We start from the raw sequence: 16,328 nt of genomic DNA, 5'->3' as shown, positions 1-16,328 counted from the left end.
TATCTCAGCATTCTCATGGAAGACAGAGGTCACTTTTGGATTTGACCCCAGCATAGGGATTAGGACTACTCTGTCTTGAAAGAAGGTCAAAAAAGGCTCTTTGTAACCCAAATTGTGTATCTCAGAAACCCTCTTAGCGGAGGTAATGGCCACCAAAAATGCTGTCTTCAATGTAAGCTCCTTGATTGACATGGAAGCGACTTCCTTTGAAGAAAAAAAGTCCAAAACTAATGGAAGATCCCATTTTGGAAATCTCGGCTTTCTCTGAGGCCTGAGCCTGACTGCGCCCTTAAAGAATTGCTGAATCAGGTGATGGCTTGCCCACTGAATTCCGGTGAAGGCTGAAATGGCGGAAACTTGCACCCGGAGAGAACTAACTGAGAGGGGCAGATCCAGACCAGATTGCAAAAAACTAAGAATCTGCTGAATAGTAGGTGTACCTACTGGACCTGACCTCTGGGCCTGATGACTCATGAACCTGGCCCATATCCTCTCATATACTCTGTTGGTGCTAGGTCTTCTTGAACTCAAGAGAGTCGGAATCACTTCTTCTGGACATCCGAGAGCTTCCAACCTCCCCCTCTCAAGAACCAGGCCCTGAGGTGCAGACGGGCAGGGCATGGGTGCAGAGTAGGACCCTGAGATAGAAGGTCCGGCCTGACAGGTAGAGGGATTGGATCCCTGAAGCTGAGAAGGGTCAGTAAGGGAAACCATGGCCTGTTGGGCCAGAAGGGGATTATTGCTACAATCTCTACTTCCTCCATCTTCAATCTCCGCAGGAATTGGAGTACTATTGGTACTGGTGGAAAAGCATAAGCAGACTGGAAGTTCCATCTGTCCGTGAGGGCATCCACTCCGAAGGCTCGAGGATCTCTGAACCTCGTGTAGTACTTCCGAAGTTTCTTGTTGTGTGGACTCGCAAACAGATCCACCTCTGGCAAAATCCCCAGGGACAGGACCCAGTCGAATACCTCCTGATGGAGGGACCACTCGTTGTTGTCTAGGTGGAAACGGGATAGGAAGTCTGCTTCCACATTCAACACTCCTGGAACAAAGACCGCTGAAAGATTGGCCAGATGATGCTGGGCCCATGTCATGATCGGCTCTGTCTCTTGGAGAAGAGACATGCTGCGTGTTCCTCCTTGCCTCTTGACATAAGCCACTGCCGTGGTGTTGTCCATCCTTAACAGCACTGAAGCCCCCTGTGTTAGATGGTGAAAAGCCTGGAACGTTGGACACTACTCCGTGACCTGGGAAGTTCCATCTGCCTTGTGCCACTTCGGTCAGACAGTGGGCTCCCCAACCGGTATTGCTGGCATCGGAGGTTATTGTTATCCAGGAAATCGGAGCGATTGAGTGGCAGTTGGTCAGATTTGAACGGCGTAACCACCAGGGAAGGCATCCCTTCATGAATGGAGTCAGGTGAATAACCTGTGACAAATTCTCCGTCGTCCACTGTTGGAGAAACCCCTTCTGGAAGGGTCTCAGCTTCCACATAGCCCACTTCACCATAGGCGAGGTGGCTACAAGCGTCCCTACTACCTTTAGACACTGACGAGCAGTGAGACGAGAGGCAGCGAGAGCGTGAGACACCCTGCTCTGGACTACAGGAATTTTCTCTTCTGGCAGGGAAATGGTGCACTTCACCGTGTTGAACAGTGCCCCGAGAAACACCAGCGACTGCGTAGGCACCAGATGGCTCTTTTCTAGATTCAGAATCCAACCGAATCCCTGAAGTGTAGAGATCACTAGGTCCAGATGCAAGATTAACTGACGTCTGTCTTGAGACAGAAGGAGGAGATCGTCCAGATAATGATGCAATCTGACTCCTTTGGTCCTGATGAAGGCCACAACTGCCAGCAAGGTCTTGGAGAACGTGCGAGGCGAAGTTGAGAGCCCGAAGGGAAGACATGTAAATTGCATGTGGGCAGGACCTACAGCAAACCGGAGGAACTGATGATACTCTCTTGCCACAGGAACGTGGAAGTATGCGTCTTTTAGATCGATCGATGCCAACCAATCTCCTGGGAGAATTGAGTGTTGTATTGTGACTAGGGACTCCATTTTGAATCTTTCTTGATGTATAGACCTGTTGAGATATGTAAGGTCTATTACCGGACGCCAGGTGCCGTTTTTCTTCTGGACGAGGAATAAAGGTGAATAGACTCCTAGACCTCGTTCTGCATCGGGAACTGGCACAACAGCTCGCTGAGCCAGTAGAGTGTCCACATAGGCGAGAAGAACCTCCTTTTTCTCTGCCGAAGGGGGAAGTGATGTTGCGACAAACCTGGGTTTGGGAACCTTGTCGAACGCCCACGAATGTCCCTGGGACACGATGTTTAACACCCAGGGATCCTGGATCGAGGCCGCCCAGACCTCCCGAAATTGGAGCAACCTGGCCCCTACCGGGACGGCCTGGACGGGCCCAACCTCAAAAGGATTTGGTGGCCTCCCGGTCACCAGACGAAGAGCCTTTGGGGCCTTTCTGAAAGGTGGACTGCCTTGACTTCCAGCCTCTTCCGTAGGACTTTCCTGGTCTGTAGCTGCGTGCTTCCCTGGCACGACTGGCAGTTTGTCTTCTCGGGAAAGAGCGCTTCTGAGCGCCTGGGCGTTTATCCTGAGGGAGGAACCCAGATTTTCCACCCGTGGCCCGAGTTATAGCTGCATCCAATTTATTCCCAAAGAGGGAAGAACCCTCAAAGGGAATCCGGCACCACGCCTGTTTTGATGCAGCGTCGGCCACCCAAGAACGAAGCCAAAGAGCTCGTTTAGCCGTAACCGAAGACAGCATAACTCGGGCCAAGAGGCGAATGGTGTCTATAGACGCCTCCCCCAAGAAGCCCGCAGCCATCTTCAACTCCTGTATCGGAGAACGTTGAAGAGTTTCCTCCGAGATACCGCTAAGAGTGTCATCCAGGGCGTTGATCCAAACTTCCATGGCCTTCGAAACTGTAGCCAGAGCCAATGCTGGTTTGCAGGCCATACCAGCTGAAATATACGCCCGTTTGAGATCGGCGTCAATCCTCCTATCCAAAGGATCTCTAAAAGATACCGTATCCTCCAACGGAAGAGTGACATGCTTAACTAGTCGCATCACCGCTGCATCCACCAAAGGAGGGGACTCGAGGTGTTTTACCTCCTCCTGTTTGAATGGATACAGTTTTGCCATTTTTGTGGTCAAGGAATTTTTCTTCTCCACCTTGCTCCACTCTTCAGAAATTATATCTCCCAGTTCCCCTAAAAAGGGAAAGTTCAAACGTTCTTTACACAACTGTTTAAAGAATTTTTTCTGCTTCGGGGAGGAGACAGCCGGATCTTCCCATTCAAGGGCTTCTCCCACCGCCTTGACTAAAGGAGAGACAAGGTTGAACTCAAACCCAGTACCGGAATCCTCCGAATCAGATTCAGAATCCGAAGGAAGAATGGAAGGATGGTTGGGTTGAGGAGATTCAGACGGATCCTGAAATAAAAAATCTCTTTCAGGAGAGCGGGATGGTCCTGCAGCAGTACTTGGTCTGTGTAGCTCAGCAAGAGAATCTTTTAGGACTCTACGCACAACTTCCTCGATATGTTGGTCCGACTTTTCCCGTTCACCCGTAGCTTGGGCATAGCAGGGTTTACACAAAGAGGATCCATCTGTTACTAGGGTACTACACCCCCAGCACTTCTTCCCATGCGGACGTTCTGAGTGGTCATGATGCTTGGAAGAAGACTGACCACTGCGTCCCTTATCGCGGGGAGAGCTGCGTCTGGACCTAGACGAGGAGCGCCGGTGGTGCGGTTTAGAATGTCTGTCTTCAGTGCGTGCGTGAGGCTGCTGGTCAGACCTAGAAGAGCTGGAGACAGACATATAGGACAGGGAAAGACATCAGCTAAAAGAACCTGCAGTCTCCCTACCCCCAAAAATTGCCCAGCACATACCTTGTATGAGCGGGCTGGCCACTAGGGGGCGGAGAAGCATCCATACTCTTCAATAGACAGAGCTCTATCAGCTGGCATGCAAAAGAAAAAGGCAGGCTATCGGATATAACATCTAGCAGAAACAGGATTAAAAAACATTCTTGCATGGCATCTTACCTTAAATGACAAAGCCAGAAACTGGGGGAGGCTATAACACGAACCGACCGTCCCACCAGTTTCTGACACATCAGCTGTTTAAATAGACCGCTCTGCGGCCCGTGAGCGGTACTGCGCATGCGCGAGTGACGTCACGCGTCACCCCGCGCACGCGCACCATCCTAACCTCGCCGGCGGCTACTGCGCATGCGCAGACAACGGCGCAACCCGGAAGAGACGGCCGGGATAGCGGCCGCGGACCGATACCGGAAGAAGATGAGGTAACAACCGAACACTCCCGGCGGATAATTAATTAAGGGAACGACCCCAAACCTAAACATAACCAGTATAGGGTGACAAAAATAAAAAGCCTGTCAAGTGAAGGAAGGCTACGATAACACAACAACAGGAAAGTAAAGACATAAAATAAAGATAGAAAAAGGGTCCCATAACAGGGCTTACCACCCTGCCCGGAGCAGAGACGGGTCCAGTGACGCACCACCAGCTGAATCTTCGGGCAATGATGGGCCACCCACCGCAGCTGGGCTCTCTCGGCCAGACCACAGAGCTCCCTGCAAAGGGTCTCTTCTATTGCCCCCTCCATACCCTGCTAATAGCCAGGGCTTAGCGGAGGCTCCAAGACCCAATCCTGCTTCCGTGTATATAGGACCGTATTTGTAGGAACATCACATGTATGAATGAGGAGGACGAAAAAAGAACACTGATGCTGAAAGGGAGCAAAGATTTATGGGAGTGGGGTCCTATGAGGTAGGAGAGGAGGCGGGGCCTACCCCGAACGTATGCTGCCATGGAGTCTGTCAGGAAAGTATTTTTTAAATTTATGTTTTATACATTTTATTGCTTATTGCAAAGGGCCCAACAAGCCCCCTTTGTGATAGCTTCGGCAGGTGACATGTACTCTTTATGAAGATATCAGAGGTCTACTGGACCCCCAAGGTCTCCCTCGCCCTCCAAAGCAGTAAAACAAGCACAAATCGTGCTTAATTAGATGCTTTCCTGGTTGCAACAGCCGATAAATGGTAGATCTGAAACCAGAAGTAAGGAAATCATCATTACTTTCGGTTTCATTAATCACGGAGGATATCCAGGAACTGATGTTCCTCCATCTCCTCTGTGTGAAGCCAGCCTGGCTGTTTACTGGTCTTGGTCTCCCTGGAATACCTGAAGAGCCCTGGAACCACCAGGCAGAAGGGGGGGGGGGCAGGGGTGAGGGTGGCACTTTCCGGTAACATAAAGGTGATCAGGCAGCTTTAAAGCCGCCTGGCTTACTTTTAATAAACAGCTGATTTCTGGTATAACAACTTACTGACAGGTCGTATATGTACATATAGCGATCAGCAAGTGGTTAATAACAAATAGTTTATATTAACAAACAATACATTATAAAGAATCAAATGTAAATAATTGATGTTATATACTAATTTCAGAATGATTCAGCTACAATAGCAATGTATACTGAATTTCCAGTAGCATAATCACTGTAAGCACGATTTTCACATTGAACATAACAGCTGATAGTCTGTTATCCATTACAGTCCAAGGTTTGAATATTGACCTTGATCTATCTTTATTCTAGAAATTTCTGGCTTCTGAACTGACTATGAACCTCCACTCTTACTTAGCTAGGTCTTCAAGTTGGAAGTTCTATTTAAAACTTTTTTAAAGTGTGGAAATACCAACCATTTCTTTGTTGGTATTTGAATTTCCTTGGACACCTGATGCATTATGTGTGCAACAAGCCTACTCACAATTATTTTGCAGAAGAAAACAACAAAAATGAGATGAAAATGAATAGACTTTACCTGTGTAGATACATATTTCATGTAATCATCAGTGTTGACAACAGACTTCCACCAAACAAGCCAGGAATTATAAACTCTAGAAGCTTCTTTGTCAGTAGGCATGTTTTGCACGACACTTTATAACCAAGCAGAAAGCAGAAACAGAGAGGTCAAATAATTCAACAACAATAAATGTATTAAAATGCATTTCAAATACATAAAGGAGACATCATCTTCTGTATCTTTTTTTTTTTTTGTTAGCACCATGCCTGCTGGATTTAACTCCTTCCAAGTATGTAAAAAGTAGTATGATACACTAAAAACTGACAGTTACAGTAGGTTAGACAACAAAAACGTAAGCCCCAATTTTGTGCTATTGATTACAAATACCGCACCATTTCATGACGTAGCCAGTAAAAGGTTTCTGTTAACATCCTAAAAATAAAAATTTGTCTTTCCAAAATGTATGGAAAAAGTAGATTTCCAACAGTTCTTATACTTTGTTTTGGCTTACTGCCCCTTCCAGAATTCTGCACAAATTAGAGTTCAAATCTTAGGCATTCTTTCCTGATGTGGTATACTTAGCAAATTCCCGAGGTTTATGAAACTAAGAGTTTCGTCAATTAAAATTTGCAAAGCCGATATGGATCTGATCATTTGATTACAGTAAATGCCCTGAATCTCCATAGTACTAATTTTTGAAAGATATTAATAGATGCCCTGGAATGGCCTATTTAAATATCTGAGCTAAAAAACAGAAGGAAGCAAGATTTGGTAGTTAAAGCAGAACTAAAGGCACTATACTTACCTCCTCTCTAATGGTCCAGGTCCCTTGCTTCCCAGTACCAGCATCTCTCCCAGGGTCCTGGTATAGGGCATCCTCGTTTGCCAGTGTGAGATGATGCAACTACTGCACACGTGCATCCAAACCCCTAGGGACCATGCTTTAAGCTGAGCTGGGTACATGCAGCATAGGCCACATACTGCAGAAAACTATGAGCAGGCAGGTAAGTGTATTTTATTGCAGAAGAGACATTGCATTTCTTTTCTGCTATAAAAGCCTGCCTGCTTTCAGTTTTTTGTCATTTGGCTTCAGTTCCACTTTAGGTTTGCTGCAATGCTCTCAATACATACAGATGTTATCTTTTTCAATAAAACTGAAGTTTCATGTTAATCGTAAAAAGGAGCCTGTCATGATACACAATGAGAGCTGATGATTTGTATTTGATAATACAAGCTCCAGGTTCAGTGAAGCATGGATTTGTTTGTATTGCCCTGCTGACGTCCCATAGGACAAAACACATTGGGCAGAGCTTTGCGTATTGACGTCACTTGCTTGTGGTGAGGTGCAGCATTCTGTGGTGGCAGTAAACACTCAGAGTCCAGTTTCAAAGAACAGAACTTGTATTAACGTTAAGTTTGGCAATTCTCAACAAGCCCAGTGGGTAGGCACACAACCCGTACCACTCACAGAATGCAACAGCTATGTGTAGCAGAGCAGATCTCGAATGTGCTGACAGCTTCTGTCTTGAGGGGCAGAATGTGGTCTGACCAGTCCATGCCCAACTTGAGAGGTCTCCAGCAAGGGTGGCGTGTCCCTATCCTTCCCTTACTTGTCTGAAACCTCTCTCTGCTGCTAATTACTGTCCCTACACTACCCACACGCAAAATGTGCCCCAAGCCTGGGAGCCCAGGGGATATTACAGCTGCTGCAGTACTAAGAAACAATACCCTGGGAAAGACCCCAGAGCAAACAGCGGTCAATCCCTCCCCAAGTGGCTAAACCAGCAGATAATTTATAGAAAGAGCCGGAAACGGAAACGACACGCAGCGAGGAGAGCGAGGAGATCTGAGAGCTGTGTGTGTGTGTGTAGAGGAGGAGGAGCCGCCGCACGTGCGGAGGAGAGCGGGGGAAGCCGCACTAGGAAGCCGGGGGCCGGGGGCAGGAGCTCGGAGCCTCGGTCCAGGGAACCAGTGCGGGGGACAGCCGGGGACAGGAGACGCACGTGCGGAGGAGAGCGGGGGAAGCCGCACTAGGAAGCAGAAGCAGTGCGGGAGACAGCCGGCGGCAGGAGCCGCACGTGCGGAGGAGAGCGGGGGAAGCCGCACTAGGAAGCAGGAGACAGGAGCTCGGAGCCTCAGACCAGGGAACCAGTGCGGGGGAGACAAAGACCGGGACCAGACTGAGACCGAGGGACGTAAGTTGGAAACAATCTGATCTGATCTCCTGGTAGGGGGGCGGGCTGGTGGGGGGACTACAAGTACAAACTACATACAAGTACAAACACTACAGGCAATACAGGCTACTAAGGGGTTACTATAGACTGAGAGGTGCTCTGCGACTTGCGACTGGTGAGCATCTTTGCGACTGGTGAGCATCTTTGCGACTGGTAAGTATCTTTGCGACTGGTAAGCATCTTTGCGACTGGTAAGTATCTTTGCGACTGGTGAGCATCTTTGCGACTGGTAAGCATCTTTGCGACTGGTAAGTATCTTTGCGACTGGTAAGCATCTTTGCGACTGGTAAGTATCTTGCGACTGGTGAGTATCTTTGCGACTGGTGAGTATTTTGCGACTGGTGAGTATCCTTGCGACTGGTGAGTATCTTTGCGACTGGTGAGTATCTTTGCGACTGGTAAGTATCTTGCGACTGGTGAGTATCTTTGCGACTGGTGAGTATCCTTGCGACTGGTGAGTATCTTTGCGACTGGTGAGTATCCTTGCGACTGGTGAGTATCCTTGCGACTGGTGAGTATCTTTGCGACTGGTGAGTATCTTGCGACTGGTGAGTATCTTGCGACTGGTGAGTATCTTTGCGACTGGTGAGTATCTTTGCGACTGGTGAGTATCTTTGCGACTGGTGAGTATCCTTGCGACTGGTGAGTATCCTTGCGACTGGTGAGTATCCTTGCGACTGGTGAGTATCTAGTGACTGGTGAGGGTATTAGCGACTGGTGGGTACCCCAGGTTTTGTACCAGGGAAGTTAGAGGTAGTGTAGGTAAGGAAGAGCAGGCCGTTAACATTATCCCCATAGAGTAGTGGGTAATAATGTCCGACAGGATTGGGGATGCCACTCAGTGCACTCCTTGCGGCATGTATGCGTTCCTTGATGAAACAATCGAGGACGAATACTGCTGTGCAAGATGTGAGCGACTTGTTGCTCTGGAAGCCCACATCGTGGATCTAGAGAGCACAGTGACAAGACTGCGTGGCATCTACAACCTGGAAAGGAGCTTGGACTTTACCCATCAGGCGCTGGCAGGGGTCAGCATAGAGGAGGAAGGAATAGAGGAGACGCAAGCAGCAGAGGTACGCAGCTGGGTGACTGTTAGGAATGTTAGGGGGAGGAGAGTCAGGGAGGCCAGTCCTGAGTTGGTACACCCTAACATGTTTGCCGAGTTGCAGGTTGAGGGGGATATCAACTCAGGGGTGGCAGAGCTGGAGCATGCACCCTCCCCCAGCTGCCAGGGGAGGGACGGCTCCAGGAAGAAGGGGGGCCGTAACTCAGGAAAGGTTAGAAAGGTTGTGGTAGTGGGGGACTCAATTATCAAGAGGACAGAGAGGGCAATCTGTAAAAAAGATCTCGTGAACCGAACAGTTTGTTGTTTACCGGGCGCCCGAGTTCGGCACATCGCAGATCTGGCAGACAGATTGATGGGGGGGGGGCTGGGGATGACCCAGCGGTCATGGTGCATGTGGGCACTAATGACAAAGTTAAAGGTAGGTGGAGGATCCTTAAGAACGATTTCAGGGACTTAGGTAATAGATTGAGGAAAAGGACCTCCAAGGTGGTTTTCTCTGAAATACTGCCTGTACCTCGAGCCACACAGGAGAGGCAGAAGGAGATTAGGGAAGTTAACAAGTGGCTGAGGAATTGGTGTAGGAAGGAGGGGTTTGGGTTCCTGGAGAACTGGGCTGACTTCTCAGTCGGCTACCGGCTCTTTAGTAAGGATGGGCTGCACCTTAATGGGGACGGTACAGCTCTTTTGGGGAGAAAGATGGCCACCGAGTTGGAGGGGCTTTTAAACTAGGAGACGGGGGGGAGGGCTCAGAAGTAGAATCAGTCAGGAGGGAGCAGAGGACTGAAGGCAGTTGTAGGGTCAGCAGCGACATTAGGTCAACAACATCAATTGGCGGGTCTGTGCGGGAAAACAGCAGACCAAACAAAAATAAACATAACCGCCAATCACGTTTAACTTCCGTAAAACTAAGAGGGGTATATGCTAATGCCAGGAGCCTAGCTAATAAGATGGATGAGTTGGACATGTTAGTACATGAGGAGGACATAGACCTTGTGGGAATAACAGAAACTTGGTTCGACCCCTCACATGACTGGCTGGCAAATATCCAAGGGTATTCTGTGTACCGGAAGGACAGGGTAGGAAAAAGAGGGGGAGGGGTATGTCTCTATGTCAAGAACAATATAAAGGTGCTAGAAAGGAGTGACATTACGGATGGGATGAGCATGGATTTAGAATCTGTGTGGGTTGAACTCGATAGGGAAGAAGAAAAGGGAAAAGTAGTTGTGGGGGTTTGCTATAGGCCACCTAACCAAGGGGAGGAGGTAGAGCTGGAATTTTTAGCACTAATAGGTAAAGCGGCAAAACTGGGATCAGTCATCATATTGGGGGACTTCAATTATCCCGACATTGACTGGGAAGAGGGGACTGCACACTCGCATAAGGCCCGTCTATTCACGGAAACCTTACAGGATAACTACATGTCCCAGTTGGTGGATTCCCCTACTAGAGAGAATGCAATCCTGGATCTATTGATCACTAATGACCCAGGCATAATCTCGGAGGTAGGAGTCCAGGACAATCTGGGCTCTAGCGATCACAGGATGATCACATTTAGTATAAATAACAATATAAAAAGGCAAGAGGGGAACATAAGAACCCTAAACTTCAGAAGGGCAGACTTTCCAAAATTGTACTCAATGATGGAAAGGGTAAACTGGGACCAAACCCTGGGATCCCTGACCACTGAGGAAAAATGGGAATGCTTTAGGAACATATTAAGCAAAGGCATCTTGCAGTGCATTCCTATGGGGAATAAATTTAGAAGAGACAAAGCCAAACCTGGCTGGCTAAACCGTAGCGTTAAAAAACTTATTAGGGGAAAAAAATTGGCCTTCAAGAAATATAAATCAGAGGGCACAGTATCGGCCTTCCAGCAATACAAGGAGGAAAATAAGAAGTGTAAACACGAAATCAAGATGGCTAAAATCAACTTTGAGAGACAAATAGCGGAGGATAGTAAAAAAAACCCAAAGAAATTCTTTAAATATATCAACAGCAAAAAAACTAGGGCAGAGCATATTGCACACATAATTAACGATGATGGGAGGATGGTTACAGAGGACACTGAAAAAGCAACCGTGCTGAATGCTTTTTTCTCGTCAGTCTTTACGCAGGAAAAGGAGGGGTACACTGACCATGACTGTATGGTTAGTAGTAATACACAGGACTTGCCACTATGGCTAACAGAGGGGGAAATCAGGGAAAGACTGGATAAACTTAACACAAACAAATCACCAGGCCCGGATGGCGTACATCCGAGAGTGCTCAAGGAACTCAGTATGGTTATATCTAGACCACTGTTCCTAATCTTTGCTGACAGTATTAGGACAGGAGATGTACCAGGGGATTGGAGGAAGGCTAACGTGATTCCGATATTCAAAAAGGGCCAGAGACATATCCCGGGAAATTATAGGCCTGTCAGTTTGACATCAATAGTATGTAAACTTCTGGAGGGGATGATAAGGGACTATATCGTAGAGTATGCTAAAGACAACAACATCATCAGTAGTAACCAACACGGGTTTACAAATGGGCGTTCTTGTCAAACCAATCTCTTAGCATTCTACGAGGAAGTGAGCTGTGAGCTAGATAGGGGCAGACCAGTGGATGTGGTGTACTTGGATTTCGCTAAGGCGTTTGATACAGTTTCCCACAAGCGCTTAATTTATAAAATAAGGTCTGCAGGTATCGACAGCAGGGTTTGCTCTTGGATACGGAACTGGCTAAAAGGCCGTGTCCAAAGGGTGGTAATAAACAGCGCATACTCAGACTGGGCTGAGGTAGTAAGCGGGGTGCCCCAGGGCTCAGTCCTGGGACCAACCTTGTTCAATTTATTCATAAACAGCATTGAGGACGGGATCAGTAGTTCGTTATCAATTTTTGCAGATGACACAAAATTGGCCAGGGCAATAACTGCACAGCATGAAGCAGATATCCTACAGAATGACCTGGACAAAATTACGGAGTGGGCAACGACATGGCAAATGAGGTTTAATGTGGAGAAGTGTAAGGTTTTGCACTTGGGGACCAAAAACATAAAAACACAATACATGTTAGGAGGGGAACCCTTGGGGGACTCAAAAATGGAGAAAGATCTGGGAGTCTTGGTTGATGATAGATTAGGCAACAGCATGCAATGCCAAGCAGCAGCTTCCAAAGCCAACAGAATATTAGCATGCATAAAGAAAGGGATGTATTCCAGAGATAAGACTATAATCCTTCCACTTTATAAAACTCTGGTCCGACCACATCTGGAGTATTCTGTCCAGTTCTGGTCGCCAGTCCTCAGGAGGGATGTGTTGGAGCTGGAGAGAGTCCAGAGAAGGGCAACTAAACTAATTAGGGGATTGGAGGACCTTACCTATGAAGAGCGGCTGCAATCGCTCGATTTATTTTCCCTGGAGAAGAGACGTCTGAGAGGGGACATGATAGCAATTTATAAATATCTTAATGGGGATCTCAGCTTAGAAAAAAAGCTGTTCATTCGAAGGAATTGCATGAGGACTCGAGGACATACAATGCGATTAGAGGAGAAGCGTTTTAACCTCAGGCAACGTGGGGGGTTCTTTACTGTTAGGGCTACAAGATTGTGGAATTGTCTACCACAAGAGGTGGTTTCTGCGGGTAGTATGGTGACTTTCAAAAGACTCTTAGACTTACATCTCAAGGATCAGGAGATAAAGGGCTATGTTAGATGATTACAGTCACACACACCTACACAGGTTGAACTGGATGGACTATTGTCTTTATTCAACCTCACCTACTATGTAACTATGTAACTAGACAATATATGCAAAAATCCAAAGCCTAAAACTATACAAAGAGTTATGGAACACTTGTAAATCTGCCATCCATAATGATCAGTAGCCAAACCCTTCACCATAGTCTTAAAAAAAGACAACATTGTCTCACAATATAAAAGCAATAAGTCTGGACAAGCTTTTTTTAGCATTAATATTTGAACCCTAAATAGGCTCTGCCTGACCCAAGATGGCTGCCAAACTCACATGGGGTGTCAGCCTCCAATCAGATAGCTACCCCAGTGACCCAGGAAACCATACAGGAACCATGTTCCTCTTGACTTCCCCCAAAACTGAAATATCGTTGCGGTCGAACGCCACCTACAGAGGAGAAAATAGACTGCAGCTGCCTGCTCGTGTTTGGGCGACAGCCTTCTATGTAAGTTTCTGCTGGTAGGTTATATAGTTTTTATCTTTTGATTTTAATAAATAACATTGCTGCACTATCAAAATGTCTTCTCTCTTTTTAGGATCATAATATTGGGAGAGCTATCCCTAAATGGAGGAACTTTTAGGAGTGTAAAGTCTGCTGCACGTGTTGTAATCTATAAATGAAGTGAGTTCTTACAGTTTTGTGAGTGTGCATTTGAATTACCTGGTGCTGGTGGTGATCTTCATGAATGAAGCACTTTTATTAATTTACTTACTTGACCTCTTTTATATTCGAGGCTGGATGGGTATGTAAGCAGAAGATAGTGGAAAAGAAGCCTCAAATCTGGAACTGCAGTTGTGGTTTACTATGAAGGTTTACTATGAATTTGCCTTGCTTCGACTCCTGTTTAAATTGCTTTGATCTACTTTTAACTCGTTTTTGTGGTGTTTATGATAAGCTTACAATTGGTTCTGAGGTTTCTTTGGGCAGCTTCTGAGCTGCTTTAGGTTTCTTTTGAGCTGTTTTAAGCTGCTTCTGCATTCAGATTTACTTGTATGAAGCAGGAAAGCAATTCGGAAGAAAATACCTGTGTACACTGGCAAATATTCTTTAAAACTGCCTAAAGCGGTAATAAAGTCCGCTTTTTATTTATACCTAGAGATCAGCCTATAACAAGGCATACCTGTAGGTACAGTAAATACGGTGCACAATTAGGTGGTATTTACTTTAGTAGCAGCATATGACTTTACCGACACATGCTTACTGCGCTCTCAACGGACGGTATGCCACCGCTGTCATGGCACGGCATGCGTAGGAGTGACATCATCCTGGCTCAACCTTTTAAATGGCCAAAGCCGCAAACCCAGAAGGAAGATCACATGAAAATGGAAGCCCTATCAGCGGTAACAGCGTGTGCTGGAGAGCTTCCTTTTAAGGTAAGTTTGCCATAATGTGCTAATATGTGATGCATACCAGCATATTATGACACTTTCCTGCAGGGTCCCAATTTTTTTTTTTTTTTTGTGGTTTACTACCGACATGAATCCAGACTCACTGCTGGTAAAGAAAACACAGGTGCATCTCAAAAAAATTTGAATATCATCAAAAAGTAAATTTTTTTCAGTAATTCAATTCAAAAAGTGAAACTCGTATATTTTTTTTAGATGCGTTACAAACAGAGTGATATATTTCAAGCATTTCTTTCTTTTATTTTTGATGATTATGGCTTACAGCTAGTGAAAACCCATAATTCAGTATCTCAGAAAATTTTAATATTACAAAAGACCAATAGAAAAAATGGATTTTAATACAGAAATGTTAGCTTACTGAAAAGTATGTCCATGTACAGTATAGTATGCACTCAATTCTTGGTAGGGGCTCCTTTTGCATGAATTACTGCATCAATGTGGCATGGCATGGAGGCGATAAGCCTGTGGCACTGCTGAGGTGTTTACTGGAACCATGTCCTGTGGTCTGATGAGACAAAGATAAACTTATTTGGTTCAGAGGGTGTCAAGAGTATGTGGCGGCAACCAGGTGAGTAGTACAAAGACAAGAGTGTCTTGCCTACAGTCAAGCATGGTGGTGGGAGTGTCATGGCCTGGGGCTGCATGAGTGCTGCCGGCACTGGGAAGCTACAGTTCATTGAGGGAACCATGAATGCCAACATGTACTGTGACATACTGAAGCAGAGCATAATCCCCTCTCTTCAGGGACTGGGTTGAAGGGCAGTATTCCAACATGATAACAACCCCAAACACACCTCCACGACAACCACTGCCTTGCTAAAGAGGCTGAGGGTAAAGATGATGGACTGGCCAAGCATGTCTCCAGATCTAAACCCTATTGAGCACGTGTGGGGCATCCTCAAACGGAAGGTGGAGGAGCGTAAGCTCTCTAACATCCACCATCTACGTGATGTCATCATGGAGAAGTGGAAGAGGACTCCTGCGGCAACATGTGAAAGGGGAGTTCCAGCCAATTTTTATTTTTTTTTTTTTACCCTAAAATACCCCTAGAATAGTCAGGGCTAGGGTATTTAAACAAGGATATCATCTAAACTGTCCCCTGTTTAGTGTACCTGCAAGATGAATTACTTACCTTGTGAAGTTCTTGTCCAGCGCGGCCATCTGCGGTGTGGGCAGCTGAAGCCGCGGTGTCCCTCTTCCTGGATTTCGCAAGTCCCAGCATGCTATACCCTTCGTCACTTCCGGGGCAGGCTTGTCATCCCACAGCTCATTGCGCATGCCCAGAAGCTGTTCTCCATTCAGACGCATTGACTCCTGGGATTGATGACACTCATCTCCCAGGAGTCAATACAAAGGTGGAAATGATGTCGGCGGCCGCATAAGAAGAAATTAAGTTATTTTTAATTAAAAATAAGGTAAGGGAACCAAAAAAAAAAATACCCAAATCGAATTTAGAAAGGTATATAGCTATGCATTAAGTAAAGTTTAAAATTAGGATGGAACTCCGCTTGAAGCTCTGGTAAACTCCATGCCCAAGAAGGTTAAGACAGTGCTGGAAAATAATGGCGGCCACACAAAATATTGACACTTTGGCCCAATTTGGAAATTTTTTACTTAGGGGTGTACTCACTTTTTTTGCCAGCGGTATACACATTAATGGCTGTGTGTTGAGGTATTTTGAGGGGACAGCAAATTTACACTGTTATACAAGCTGAACACTCACTACTTTACATTGTAGCAAAGGGGTTGATTTACTAAAACCAGAGAGTGCAAAATCTGGAGCAGTTCTGCATAGAAACCAATCAGCTTCCAGGTTTTATTGTCAAAGCTTAATTGAACAAGCTGAAGTTAGAAGCTGATTGGCTACCATGCACAGCTGCAAAATATTTTTCATTCTCCAGTTTTAGTAAATCAACCCCAAAGTGTCATTTCTTCAGTGTTGTCACGTGAAAAGATATAATAAAATATTTACAAAAAATGTGAGGGGTGTACTCACTTTTGTGAGATACTGTATATAAAACAAATG

At 46.2% G+C, this 16,328-nt stretch overlaps 1 protein-coding gene across 1 annotated transcript in view; it reads right to left on the bottom strand.

The window, feature by feature from the left end:
• Window positions 1-16,328, bottom strand: part of CCDC87 (coiled-coil domain containing 87) — a 110,454-nt gene that overhangs the window by 38,112 nt on the left and 56,014 nt on the right. Inside the window, exon 14 of the mRNA XM_082256952.1 lies at window positions 5,880-5,994. Within this exon, the coding sequence (XP_082113078.1) occupies window positions 5,880-5,994 (115 nt within the window). The remainder of the gene's footprint in view (window positions 1-5,879; window positions 5,995-16,328) is intronic.

This window comes from Pelophylax lessonae, assembly GCF_965119305.1.
Source record: "Pelophylax lessonae genome assembly, chromosome: 4".
Lineage (NCBI taxonomy): Eukaryota > Metazoa > Chordata > Amphibia > Anura > Ranidae > Pelophylax > Pelophylax lessonae.
This window is presented reverse-complemented; position numbering and strand designations above follow the sequence as displayed.